This window comes from Apium graveolens, chromosome 2 (assembly GCF_009905375.1).
Source record: "Apium graveolens cultivar Ventura chromosome 2, ASM990537v1, whole genome shotgun sequence".
Taxonomy (NCBI): Eukaryota; Viridiplantae; Streptophyta; class Magnoliopsida; order Apiales; family Apiaceae; genus Apium; species Apium graveolens.
This window is the reverse complement of record NC_133648.1, coordinates 200,331,127-200,346,405: the sequence shown is the minus strand read 5'-3', so window position 1 is coordinate 200,346,405 and position 15,279 is coordinate 200,331,127. Positions and strand designations below refer to the sequence as shown.

At 34.0% G+C, this 15,279-nt stretch overlaps 1 protein-coding gene and 1 long non-coding RNA gene across 2 annotated transcripts; both read right to left on the bottom strand.

The window, feature by feature from the left end:
* Positions 1 to 310: 310 nt before the first annotated feature.
* LOC141708062 (uncharacterized) lies at positions 311 to 5,391 on the bottom strand. Its single transcript, XR_012569349.1, has 4 exons — positions 5,254 to 5,391; positions 3,617 to 4,058; positions 2,965 to 3,212; positions 311 to 771 (listed from the first exon to the last, which is right to left on the bottom strand). It is a non-coding gene; the product is annotated as an uncharacterized LOC141708062 (long non-coding RNA).
* Positions 5,392 to 5,783: 392 nt separating this feature from the next.
* On the bottom strand, positions 5,784 to 8,368 carry LOC141708061 (dnaJ protein homolog). The gene is made up of 6 exons (XM_074511533.1): positions 8,018 to 8,368; positions 7,284 to 7,449; positions 7,010 to 7,151; positions 6,651 to 6,927; positions 6,362 to 6,560; positions 5,784 to 6,282 (listed from the first exon to the last, which is right to left on the bottom strand). Exons 1-6 carry the CDS (start codon positions 8,165 to 8,167, stop codon positions 5,960 to 5,962), a joined length of 1,257 nt encoding a protein of 418 aa, XP_074367634.1. The 5' UTR covers positions 8,168 to 8,368; the 3' UTR covers positions 5,784 to 5,959.
* Between the last annotated feature and the right edge of the window lie 6,911 nt (positions 8,369 to 15,279).

Sequence of the window (15,279 nt, the reverse complement as noted above, 5' to 3'; positions counted from 1 at the left end):
CATTTACTCTACCGATTTCGTTTTCTTCTTGTGAACCCTTTAATTTGTACTATTCTTTTTAACTCCTCGCCCAACATTATATATCTAATATTATATTTATTTTAGTGGTAGGAAATGGATGTGTTTGTATTCACGTAATAATAATAATGTTTGAATTTCAACTTTTTTAACTATTATAAAAAAAATTGTGATTACTAGATTGACATTTTTAAATAAATTGAGTTTCTGGCAAAAGTTTTTTTTTTTTGCTAACATTACTCTTTCAACTTGCAATGCGTATACCTGCCAAAAAAAATGTATTAATGAGTATATAATGATCATAAAAGGGGAAAAAACTCTAATATACTCGGAGTAGACATTTGTATTTTGTAATAGTATTATTTATGAAGGAGCATTATACAAACATAAAACAATCAGCATCCAGCGGCCGTACAGGCAGCATTATCAGGTAGTATCCAAGTCCTAAACAACTCTAAAAAAGCTACATTTCACGCAATCACATCAGCGGTTAGTATTCACCTCTACGCTCAAGTCCATGATCCCTATAACCGCCAGGAAATCGCGCACATTCTCTGTAAGAATCGTACTGTGGCCTCGATGTGGTTCAGCACCAGCGAGTGATATAAGGGGTACCCGTTCCACTGTTGAGGTAGTGATCTAATACTATCTGCTGTTGACGTGCTTGAGTTTCCCTCTCACGGAGAGTGGCCTTTCGAGCTCCAAGTGCGCCAAGCTGCTCCAAATACTTAAATTTGATGTTGCTTATGCTCTCTGAAAAACAAAGTTCCGTATTTGTACATGCTTCAGAAATTCAATTTGCTAGACAAAAGGTTCAAAAATTCAGTATAGCCCATCACAAGTAATTTATCATGTGCTGATAACGAGCATTTATTTTGGACATAATTCATTACTTTAATTACATGGCAGTGTTTCAGGCATTCATCTTAAAAAAGAGTTGGGGGCCCACTACTCGAGCAGGACGTACTTTATTTGTACTCAACTTAATGTATCTTTTTTTTATGCTACACCCTCCATCCCTAAAAACGTTTCCTCTTTGTGTTGGACACGTTTGCCAATACACACTTTTGATAGTTAATATCTTTAAATTCGTATTAATATTAAATATAAAAATTTCACTGTATTAAAGTACTGATAAATACGAATTCAACGAGATCACTCATGACTATGTTTGATATTATAGATTAGACGTAAATTAGTAGTCAAACGCTTACCGTGAACAGTACTGAAAGTCAAAAGAGGAAACGTATATTGGGACGGAGGGAGTACCAGCTAGGCCTGTCAATGGATCGGGTTTGGATCGGATCGACCTAAATCCATATCCATATCCATTTATTTTTTCGGATTCCGATCGGATCGACTCCGGATTTTTTATAGGCCGATCCATATCCGGATCCGTTCGGATCACGGATTTCGGATCGGATATCCGCTCCATTTATGTATATTTATTTTTTAACTTCAATTATTACAAAATCTTTTTAAAATCAATAATTTCGAAAAATATTAAAATAAAAGTAGAAGTAACGAAGTCCAAAGATAAATTGTAAACTAAAATTCGCTTTTTGAAACAAACATACTACTGAGTTGTACAGTATTTTAATTCTAACAATGAAAAAAATTGATGCTGCAAAATGAAAGTTTTATATGAATTGAGAGTTTGGTTATACGGCTCTAAAAGGTAAAAGAACTAGGGTTATAAAAATGGACTAGACTATGGAGATCGAACCGAACGAAATATAGATAATGAGACTTGACTCGAGGATAATGGGACTTGACTCGAGAATAACGGTACTTGACTAAGAAATAAAAGTGTTATATGAATTGAGACTTGGGTTATGCGGCTTTAAAGGTAAAAGAACTAGAGTTATAGAAATGGACTAGACTACAGAGACTGAACTGAACGAAATATAGATTATGGGACTTCACTCGAGGATAATACGTTTAAAATTAGAATTATTAAAAAATATTTTTATTACATTATATATATATACCGGATCGGGTTATTAACGGATCGGATCGACCTAAATCCATATCCGCTCCATTTATAATCGGATTTTTCTTATCGGATCGGATCTCGGATCGGATTGTTAATAGGTCGATCCATATCCACTAAAATGGTCTCGGATCGGATCGGATCGGATTTTCGCTCCATTGATAGGCCTACTACCAGCATTCATGTTTTTTTTAAACCGCATTTGCTCTCAAACTCAGGAGTAGTAACACTCATGTTTAGAATAATACTAGATTAATTCCCGGGCAAATGTCCGGTTATATTATAATTCTTTTATTAAAATATATTTTGTAATAGTTTAATTTTAGTATGTGTTATAATTTATGTCTTTTTATGATTCTGAGAAATAGTATAAAATTATAAACATAAATCCTTAAAAATAGTATGACAAAAATTATAATATTTTTTATTGATTATAAAAATATATAATAAATTGATAAATATTTAAATTAGTGGAAGAGAGAATTAGGGGAGATTTTATAAAGGAGAAGAGAGAAATGAGAAATAAGGAAGAGAGAGAATGAGTGGAGATTATAAATAAAAGAGAGACATTTAAAGTGTAATTAATTAGAGGAGCATGTTAGTGAAAGATGTTAGTGAAAGATGACATTATCAAATTAATATGAGTTTGACACATCAGCTGAAATCACATCAGCTGTACTCCATGAGGGACTAGAAGTGTAATGCACAATAACCAATCTAGTCTATGTATATGATGCTGCATTATCATCATGAGATTAATTTCTTTAAGATTTTGTCTAGTGCGAGGATCTCTACTTAAAAAGTTTTAAATCTGATAATTAATTCAAATATAAATCAGAGAATCAATCCAGCATTTTTCTATTTCAATTCCTTTTTCACTTATTTTAAAACCCCTTTTTTTCTGGAATTAAATATATTACAGAAATTAGTAATTTTATTAACTCATAACTAACCTCCCTGTGCCTAGCATTTTCAGCATCCTCTGCATCATTCAGTTCTTTGACTAGTTTCCCGAGTTCATCCAGAAATTTTTGTTCAAGACCCTCAAAGGTCTGCAATGTGGGTTTATCCTCATATCCAATATCCGTATCTTCTTCACCAGGATTAGATCTGGGATCACTGTTGCCTTGTCTCTCTGGAATCGTTCTTGGATCTCACTTCCGCCCCTGGTAGTAGGATCTAGGTACATCACCAGCTAGACCTACAAAACAAGCAACCACATCTATGTAAATTCAGACTTTATACAAATTAAGATAACTTTTGGTTGACCCATACATCATATATAAGAGTATTAAGTTGTAAGTGCAGAAGCTGTCAAGGCAACACATCCAGCATGTTTAATTAAATATAAAAATATGAAGTGGCCCAGTTCAGCATATAATTACCTAACTAATTAATTACTTCATAAATTTAAATTTAACATTTCGTAAGGTCATATTGACAATTTCTCCATATATTCAGTTTATCCCTATGACTACGGTCACGAGAATGAACGAGTGCTCCTAGTGTTAAAAGAGGTGATAAATTTATGTTCTTACATATCAAAACGAGAACGACAGAAATATAGTAACATGACTGCGAGCAAAGACATTGAAGTTTAATTACTTGGGATGTAGGCTCCGCCAGAAAATGAAGATATTAAGAAAAAATTAGATAGAGCCTGGATCAAGAATAAGATGTTTCAACTAGTTGCTACTTTCCACTCAGCTCAGGGAAGCCTCGCCTTTCAATTTTCTTTGTCGGCTGAAGAAGAAGAATCGTGTGGTAGCGCTTGCTGGTCTGCGGCAGAGTTGACCGCAGCAAACATAGTAGAAATGTATCGTACTTCAAGACCGCCATTAGTCTGCCTCCATCCAGAGGGGACTAAAACACAAAATAAATTACAGAAGGTATCAAATTGATTTTCAATGGTTTCTCGGATGTCAAGAATTCTGGCCGCCCTCGATAATTATAAAATTTGTGTTCCATTCCCTGGTCAGATATATGTTGCATTTGTGCAGAAACATATGCATTCCCACCTGGATCTCCATAACTCGAAACAGCAGCCCTTCAGTGATAACATCAAATCAGAAACCAGAAAGAAAGAAAACAATGACATAACTTAATGTTGTAGATAATTGTGCTTCACCAATGCATTATGCCAAGCCCAAGCAAGATTTGGTTCCCAGTCACCTAATTTTTATAACAACTATGTATATTTAACTTTACACATATTCCCTCTATAAAAAATCCATCTCGCCAAGTATCAATTTATCCTATTCTTGCACGCACGTGTAGGTGTAGCTCCTATTAACCAAAATACGACCTATCTTTCAAAGTTTTCCAACTAGAACGATATCATATGCCACCATCCAAAAAAAGAAAATGTTGTGTAGGGGGGGGGGGGGTGCCTCATCTGTAGACTACGTTCATGGAGATCATCCATGGAAACAACCGAAAAGAACACCACTTCACATTTGTAACACAACGCCAAAAAGCTACCACCTTCAACATCCCCATTGAAGTTTCATTCGGCACAACTCTCCCAAAACTCTATTACATTGCACTTCATCTACAAAACCAGGATGCTCACTATACATGGGACCCAAAAGAGTATCATTGATTCAACAACAAACAGAAACAAAAACTATTGCCTCCAATACAAAGTCTACTAGAATTTGAAAACACAGTCGTTCAAGAATCCACAACAAAAATTCAATCCACTTGACACTTCAAATCACAAAACCATATTCTAAGAAATTGGCAAAGCAACATTTTTCACAACTCACTAAAATCATCTCACTTATTTGGAATAGGTACCTCACTCGGAAACTACAAGGTTTCTTGAAGTCAATAATCCAGACATAAAGTAAATGAACTACGACTAATAAAATTCCATAAAGCACGAAAACCATATAAAAAAACTGGCAGTCTCTAGGATCCAATAGGCTGATATACATGAAATTACATTCCGAACGCACAGTATTAAGCTTATCTAGTCCCATTTCCTATTAATCTTTTAGTTCATTAGGATGGGAACATGGTACTCAAGCATCGGGCAAGAATAACTAGAAAAAGACTTGTTAATTAGGGATTAATTGTTATAATCCTTGAATTGAAAACAACCATAGCCCTATTTCTTAAAACTAGAGTAACATATTCGTAATCCCTGCATACTTGATTAACTAGTTAAATAAAAAAAAAAACTTAATATGTAAAAGATTAAAAGATTTACTGATATAGCAGGGGGAATCGGTAGCTACCTGGTATAAATGTACAGTGTGTATATTTCTACTGTTGAGGTTGAAGAAGCAAAGAAGCACGTGGCACTTGAGAGAGAGAGAGAGAGAGAAAGAGAGAGAGAGGTCATGTATATTCGGTTATTTGATACACATTCTTTCTTTCTGGACTTTGGTTTACATGTCTTTTTGAGACGGTTATGACTATTTTCTTCAAAAAGACAAAATTTCATTAAATATAGAATTTTTATTTGACATTTGTAAAATAGTAAATCTTTACAAAAAAAATACTATTTTTTTCAAAAATATAATCCAAAAAGATTGAAAAGGTATCTATAACAATCTATTCATACACTCAACCAATAGTATAAATATTAATATTGCTAAACATATTATGTAATGATTGTATTGTTTCTGATATTTTTTTCAAAAAAAAAAAAAATCATGTCAAAATTCAGATAATTTTTTTTCATAAATTGGAGGTCAAAGACAAATACAAACCAGCAGCAGCAGTTTATAAACTGATCAAAGCATGACTGAGAAGGGGCAGGAAGACAGTAAATAATTTAAAGGTTTCCCATAGCAAAAAGTTTGATACTGCTGTCTCAGTGAAATCCAATACAATTCGCATATAACTACTTCCCAGAAACACAGTAGCCTACTGCCCACAACATAAATATCCCCCCCATCCAATAAATATGCTATTAGTTTTAACTCTCCCCATAATTCCCTACTGCTGTGCACATTGCACTCTTTGAGCTCCACCAGGCATCTCTTCGTCTTCATCATAGGCCTCCTGCTTTGCCTGGCTCTGCTTCCTTTGCATCTCCTCTTCAATGTTCACATCATGCAAAGTTGTCTCTTCACACTCATCCAGCTCCATGTCAGTCATCTGTGGGTTTGACCCTGGGGGGAACACGGCTTCCAACGCTTTCAACTTGTCCGCGCTCAATGAGTCAGGAAACTCAACTTTGAAGTGGATGTAAAGCTGGCCCTTAATGAAGGGCTTCTGGTACATTGGCATGCCCTCATTACTTATGGCCTTGAATTGATCTGCACTCAAACAAATAACATTATTGAACCAAAGTGCATCAAATGTGGCTCTAATGGAAAATCAATTTTGATGGGTTACCAGGCTTGACAACTTCTCCAGGATTAGACTTAATTAGCAGATGCCTGCCATCCAAATGAGTCAAGACAAACTGGTAGCCACACAGAGCTTCTGTCAGTGACAGTGTGTGCTCCACAAATAGGTCATCCCCCTTTCGCTTAAATTTAGGATGTTCTTTCTGCTTCAATACAAATACAATATACCCAGTGACAGTATCAGGCTGCAAAATAACAAGACATACGGGTCAGTAAGAAATGTCAATGTACAAAGAAACCTTTCGTCCTAATAACTATTACAGCCAACACCATACCGCTTCATCAGCTTCACCAGCATAAGTAATCTTCTGTCCATTCTTCATACCCTTATCCACAATAACATTCATAACTTTTTTCTCTTGAACTACCTTCTCTCCCTTGCATTGGGAACAACGATCCTTGTCCCTTATCTTCTCTCCTGATCCTTTGCATTCATCGCAAGGATGCTGCATTTGCTGATACATAGAAGGTCCAAGCTGTCTCATGGATACCTTCCTACCAGACCCATGGCAACCTGAACACTTCATGGATGCCCCGGATTTTGATCCCTTACTGGCATAGAAAATACACATATATCAGATGCAGACTAAAAATAATACATGAAAGCAAGAGAATACAGAATTAACACACTCACCCTTTGCATTTGCTGCAAATCACATTGCGGGAAAGTGAAAGCTTCTTTGAGGTACCACTATACATATCTTCCAGAGAGATCTTAAGGGGATGCACAACATCCTCTCCTCTCTTTTGTCTCTGCACCCTACCGTTACCATGACCTGATAAACAACAAGGCGATTAATACTACATCTTCAACGGAACAATGTAACAGCAACAAAGCACTTATACAATCGGAAAACAAAACAGAAATAACAGAACATGAACATTTTATATGATATATGCCAACTAACCAAATGGGCTTGCACCATTAAAGAAAGAGTGGAACATTTCAACCGGGTCATGCATCTCACCCGGACCACCCATTCCTTCCTTGAGTGCATCTTCACCATATTGATCATATATCTCACGCTTCTCTGGATCACTAAGAACCTCATAGGCATGAGAAATCTCCTTAAACTGCAACAGAACAACAATGTATCTTGTATTAAACTAACTGATTACCTTATTAATATTCACAACATAACCATAAGCATAAAGAAAACATTTGTAAAACACAGTCATGGTACTTCAATTCCAACAACTATTCTTAACAAAATATCAGACATGTAATTTAATATTAATTACCCAATTACGCACATACACACACATGCCAAAATAGAGAAAACTCCTAAAATTAAAAAAAGAGAAGCAACGTATTATGAATAAACCTGAGTTACTATAATCTAAGGGAATGACAACATGATATGCTTTTCGAAATAATGAGAAAATCGTAATAGTAAGCATACAAAACAACCATGTAGCACATACATGTTAATTTAATTCCAAAAGATAATCATGCTTCTAATTTATCACTAAAAGCTAATTAATCTTACATTCCAAGCCAAGCATATAATTGCACAAACACCCACACTGCGCATAAAAGAAGCATACATGTTTTCTGAAATGAACCTCTCTCTATATATAACACACCCACACACACACACAATACCCACTCTCTTACACAAACTCTCTCAAAACAGATTACCTTATCAGAATCGCCGCCTTTATCAGGATGATTCTTGATAGCAGCCTTGCGATAAGCCTTCTTCAACTCATCTTGTGTGACATTCTTGAAAACGCCCAAAACTTCATAATACTTGGTGTTGTTACTCTTCTTTGGGGCTCTTCCAAACATCTTAAAAACCCCGCTGATTGATTTTGATCCACCTCAAAAGTTTTGTTAAAACCCAGGGGTAGCAGTAGACTAGTAGGCGGCAACCTTTCGTCTGTCATAGCCCCCGTTTATGAATTTATAGGAAAACATAAATTAAATAAAACCGCTTGGATTTGATTCATTGCACGGACAAGATTCAACTCTACAACGTTCTATTCAGATACTCTACACCTCAACAAAGCCTTTTCGCTTCCTAAGACTACCTTTTATATTTCTTTTATTTATAAAATATAAAATTATTCCACTATTTTTTGTCAAAACCCTTTATAAATTTATAAAAATTGGGATCCAAAAAAATTATTAATTTACAGAGGTATTAATTAATCTATAATTTAATATTTATTAATTTATAAAAAGTTTTTGATATTAAGCAAAATTATATAAATACATTAAAATTACCCCTTTTGGTAAAAATTAACAAAAATAATAAATTCTAGAACGGTGGTTATATCTAACGACTAGTATAATAACCCGTGCGAGTCACGGACAGTTTATAGCAATGTATTAAAATGCATATATAATTTTTGAAATTTCAATTTGTTGCGGTTTAAAATAAAGTATACAATACCAAATAATATAATTTAAGTGTACAAAAAATAGCACAGGCAGTAATTCCTGCTCAATGATTACTTAGACATTTAAATGATAATTTATTATATTACATTTATTCATTTTCTTCCTTTTTTAGGCTTTAACGATTCTGATGATAACAAATATTTTGATTGTTCGTAAGTGTTGGCTCAGTTGGTTAAAGAACGGATAACTATCATCTTGGTCACATGTTCGAATCCACGAGGGGAGGAGAATTTATGATAATATCTCTTGAGTCAGAGAGTCTGTTGTTTAATTGTGATTTAACTTGGTTCACGTGATTTGCAGATTATTGCGTGTGTTTGTAGAGTTTACCCGATAATTTTTTTTTATGGTACATGATATATGATATATGAGTTAAATTTGTTGTTTATAATTTTTATAATTCCAATATAAATGAGCGTAAGGTGATGAAAACTTGGTGCATATGATATGAAGTAGAAAATGTCTCGCACCAATCTCAAATAAAACTTGTTGCAAAAGTGGATGAAATAAAAATTAAGCAAAAATTTTTTTTTGAAGTTTTTACTTTAAAATGCTGATGATAGCTAATGCTAAGAAAATTACAAAAGAGGAAAGTGAATCCTTGCAGTCGACCTTTATATGGTGGCCAGCGTTACCCCTTTCTCCAAGTTTTAAAAAGGATGAAAAGTAAGTGCAATATAAGTAAAATAGTTTTATTTTTATTTATAATTGTGATCCCAAATTTTAAAAGGGATGAAAACAAATTGTCATGAATATAAATTTTACATATTTTAACTCCAAAACTTTAATTTTATTTTTAAAATAAAAGTATTTTACTTTTTTATCACTTACTTCCTTCTCAAAAAAATTCAGGAGCAGGGCCCTCAGTGTACATGAACACAAAAAATGAAACACAACTGTGAGTTCCAACTTCACTTGCATAAACTTGAAAGAATCACTAACTATGACAATAGATAGTTAAAAACAAAATCACGGCCACGTCAATATTATTTACCAACTGTGTGTTATCAAATTTAGTATGCCTATGATAGCTAATGTTCTCCGGTTTCCATCGCTAAGCCACATAACTTATATAAACAATAAATCTAGGTTAAATAGAAAATGATAAATTTATTTATTTAAATATTTTTAAAAATTAAATAAATTAAATAAATTAATATTTAATTATATTAATAATAGGTTCAGTTCAATTTTTTTGATTCGGTTAGCTCCTATAACCGGAACCGAACCCTTTAAAATTGGTTCAGTTTTTTATTTTTGGTCCGATTTTGGATTGGTTTTAGTCAGATCGATTTTTCCCGTTTTTTGTCATTTTCGGTTCGATTTTGATTTTAATTCGCGTTTTTTCTCGGCCCTAGTGTTTAGTCAGCAAATATATGCATGTATAATATTTATGCACGAGATATTTGCTTTGGAATATATCATTGTGTGTGGTAGCATTGGTGTCAGATCACATATTATTTTCTAGTATAAAGATTAATGTAACTTTATATTATTCGTTGTCCATTTTGTTCATGAATGATTTCAACATCTTTTCATATACAGATTCAGTAATCATAAAAATTGGCTTTCCGTGCCAAATTTTTCTAAATTCGATAAAACTTTCATAAATATTAGTACTTAAATCTTTTAGTGATCATATATTTTTTAGAGAAAATATATACACATAGTTTAAATTTTGATACTCATACATATTTTTTTTACAAAGTGGAATATGGAAAAAAGGTTGGTTGAATACAACTCATGTAGTTTTACCCGATAGTGCGATAATATGGACCAAATACTGAATACTTTTAAAAAATCGAGTCAAATAATAAAACAGGTTAACAATTTTAGTATATATTATTTATTGACTTTGCCTTTTAAAGGTATCTAGAACATTAATCTATGTGGATACAAGATGATACAAACACCTTATTTTATTGGTATAACGTCCTCGTCGATCTAATAAACAAATTTTCTAAATTCGCTAATTGAAAAAGCACTTTAGCTCGATAAACCTCCGATACATTTTTTAAAAAGGGTCAATTTTGTATTTTTTTAAAAAATTGAGTGGATTCTGATGCTAAGTTAAAAATAAGCTTAAATATATTGGTCTAAATAAAAAATTGTATAAAATTATGAATCATGTGTACATTTAACAGTACTTCATTTATCCCATAATTGTTCACTTATTTGATTTTGACCAGATGACTAAAATAAAAATTCTTTGTTCCTAATATTCTACAAGTAGAATTGACTTGTCGATATCTCTGAGAAATCTATATACATTTTGACTTGTCGATATCTCTGAGATCTTTAATGAGAAATTGACTTGTCGATATCTCCAATATTTCACATCTTCATTTTGACTTGTTGATATCTCTGAGTTCTCTATATGCAAAAATGACTTGTCGATATCTCCAATCTTCACATCTTCATTTGACTTGTTGATATCTCTGAGACTTCTCTATAAGCCATTTTGGACTTGTTAGGTAATGAATACAACATAGAGGGGGGTGAATGTCTTTTGGTTATTTTTAGGGCTTTTTGAATGTTTGTTATTTGGTGAACAAAGCAGATTAGAAATGCAGTAATATTATGTTAACTGAAAATAAATAGTGCACACAATATTTCAAAATTCACTTAATTTTGTATTAAAATCAAGCTAGTGTTTTGCTACAAATCATGGGTTCTTTGTAAGTAAAGAACTCAGCTTCTTCTTTGAGAGAGTTACAAGAAAACTAGATCCTTATTTGATACAATTAAAAATAAAGGACCAGTATTTATTTTATAGATTAGTAAACACGGTTTTACACAACATGCAATAGAATGAATTAAACCATACTTTAAATTATCTCTAAAGCTTTTCATTTTTGGCGTAGTGTATCTTTGCAAATCCTATGAATCTATGACTTTCCTTTATCAGTTAATATTGGCCTTTGATCTTGAACACTTCAAACTGCTTTTGTAGACTTTTCAATCTAAGTGATTAGATCATTTGTTGATTGATAATCCTGAATATTTAACTTGTTTGTATTCTGTACTTTGAGCTTCATGTCGAGATCTCCAGTTTGGTGTATAAAGAACTGACATCTCGATAAATATAATTGCTTATCGAGATCTCTTAGTTCTCTATAAGTGTTTTGACTTGTCGAGGTCTCCAAGTTCTCTATATGTAAATTTGGCTTGTCGAGGTCTCTGAGTTCTCGATAGGTAACTTTGGCTTGTCGAGATCTCTGAGTTCTCTATAATTGAACCTGGCTTGTCGAGGCCTCCAAATATCTGCATGTAGAAATAAGTGTCGATATCTCTAATCTTCACATCTTCATTTTCCTTGTCGATATATCTTAGTTCTCGATATGCAGAAATGACTTGTCGATATCTCTAATCTTCATATCTTCATTTGACTTGTCGATATCTTTGGGACTTCTCGATAGACCAATTTGGACTTCTCGATAAGTCATTCCGGAGTTCTCAAATGACTTCTCTATATAACTTGATATGTGACTTGTAGATATCTTGACTTAGAATATTTTTCCAAAACAGATTATTCAACTCCAAGCTTCTTCATAATTTCTCGGAGGCATGATCTTCTTCCAGAGTTTATTCTTAGGTTTGAGACTGTTTACAGAAAAATACTCCAGTCTAATCTTTTACATATTTACAGACTTAAATAATACAGTACATAATACAAATTTAGATTATCATACAACTAATTCTTAGGGCTGTCAATTTGACTTAGTGTTGTTATGATACATGCATATCTTGCACAACAATCTCCCCAATTTGTGAGAAGATTGTTTATCACAAATTCATGCCTGGTAACAAGACTAACCCTAATATATAATGAAACTATATATATTACATAAAAATTGACAGAAATACAAGTACAACTTTTTATACATAAATTGATTAAATGAGTTTGACAGGTACATTCATTACATGAAATCCTCATAGCCTGGTTCCTTTCTAATGAGGTCTTTAAGATTAACTAACACTTGAAGTTCCTCTATGATTTCAGTACCTCTTAAAGCTTCCACAAGCTTGATCCACTCATCTAATAAATAACCATTCGGGTAACCAGCTCTAAATCTTGAAAATCTGCCAACCTTTATATTCAGAAAATGTCCATCCTTAGAAAGTCTGCTCAACCCCTTTGTCTTGAGATCATTTGATCTTTGTTCAGTTATTGTAAGTTCTTCTGCATATCTTCTATCTTTTTCTTCCTTTTCATCCTTTGCTCTTGCATTTTTTCATCACTTTCTCTCACTCAGACACATAATACAGCCTTCCAAGCTCTTATAATAGTATCCCTATCCTTCATCAAGCTAATCACTCTTTTGAATTATGTGGTTGAAAGTGTGTCCATTAGTTGCTTTCAAGTAGAGTGAAGGTACTATCATCATAATATATCCTGATTTCTGTGTAAGATACAACCCATACTCTGACTATTTTTTCAGCCAACTATTGAAAGTATTCTTCATCTGTGATGCACCAATTTAGTGGTAGAAAATCAGATTGATCATAACAATTCCAGATAACCCTTTCATTAACTTGCAGTTTCTTTGATTTTCTTCTAACAGATTTGTAATGAGTTTTGACTGGTGGCTTGAATGATGGTAGGTTTGTGATTTTCTTCAAGGTGGATTGGCTGGATGTGATTGATATTTTGAGTAGGGTATTTGCAGTTGGTTTGTACAAGAACTCGGTCTTTGAGGTTAAGTATAGTTGAATGTTTGAGCTTAGAGGTTTAGTGGTTTGAGCAAGTTGGATTTGGATTGACTGGACATTTTGTTTTGGTTCTGAACCATCCTCCTTCTTCTTCCTTCTTCTCACATCACCTCTTTTCTTATCATCTCCCTTCTTCCCATCCTGCTTCTTTTCTTTGTTGCCAGTTGCCTCGGAGGATTGACTTGGATTTGAGCCAGAAGGATCTTGATCATCTTTCTTCTACTCATCATCATCCAAGTCATCCTTATTGAATTGTGTTTTGGGCAACTTGGCTTTAGGAACTCTCAAGTATCTCCCAAAAATCTTTACCATCTCTATATCTTCATTTGTCTTATTCTTCTTGGTCTTCTATCCAGTTTCCAGAGTCATTATAAGCTTTTTGTGTGCCATGACACAGTGTCTGGAAACAAGAAAATTCTTGAGTTCCTTGGTGTTTGGACAGATGTAAGCCACTTCTTTGTGAGGATAGAGATATGCTTCTGAAAAAGCAGCTTCTTGAGCTTTTTATAATTCCCTAAGCAAGAGAGTGTCTTTATTGATTACTTTGTTGACTTTTTCAATGAAGATGTCCAATTCAAATGCCCTTCTTGATGTAAGAAAATTCAGGGACACCTGCATACATCTGTCTACACCCGAGTCATTGATGTTTATCACAACTCTCTTCTCCTGAAAATTACCCTTGGTCATCAAAATCACCCTTATGAAGTTTATGGTCTTGTTTAAAGCCCTCTTGTAAGTGATGAAGTTATTATTGAGAGAAGCCCTGAGAGCCTTTAGCAAATCTTCAAATTCCTTGTTCAGACTAGGTCCCTCAGCTGCTTTGATAAGCCTCTCCATTCCAACATCAACTTCAACTACTTGAGATTTGCCTTTATTAGTAGCTTGAGCTTGACTTGAACATATGTAGATGTTTGGGATGATCTTAGTAGCCTAGCCTCAAGCTCCCCCTTAGGTTTCTTAGCAGGTAGGATAAGAGGTGTGGGGATTTCAGGCCTCACAACTTCTAGAAATACAGGAAGGGGAATGTTGAGTGCACCCATGATGGCTCCCGAAGATACTGAATTTTACATTTGTAGGTGCTTGTGAGAGTCCACCAGGGTCTGGATATCATCCTGTTCACTTGATACCATTGATGTGAATTGGGAGTCTTGAGTTTTGAGAGACTTATTTGCTGACTGTAAAGTAGAGACTTGAGATTGAAGAGCCTGGATTTGTAAGTTTGTGGAGGTTGAGATTGGTTGTTGAGTGCTGGAAGAAGTTAATGTACCAAATATGGCTTGCACAACTTCTTTGATTCCCTCCATCAAAAGAGCTGAAGGCTCATATCTGCTTTGATGAAGTTGATTCAACTTGAGTCTGGTATCATTAGAATTTGTAATGTTTTGTTGAACCAATTCATGCAGAGCCACAAAAGATTGCCATAGACTTTTGACACTTGCATCCACTATAGTTAGATCAAACCTTGCCATATGTTCTGCAAAGGTCTTGAATTTTGATTTTATCTCAACTTGTGAAGGGATAATCTCATCCATCTTCTCCCTCACCATCTTTCTGATCTTATCTTGATGACCAGTCAAAGTCACTTGGAGTGCTTTACCCAATAGGTGAAAAGCTTTAATTTGAGCCTTGTAGACTTCATTAACTGCATCATACACTTCTTGTGGAGTGAGGACCTTGCCATTACTCCCAAAAATGGTGACATATTCCTCCCTAAATCTTGCCAAGACCTGATCGATCTCCAATGTGAAGTATTTAGAAAGCGAAACATCCATATTGCCATCCTG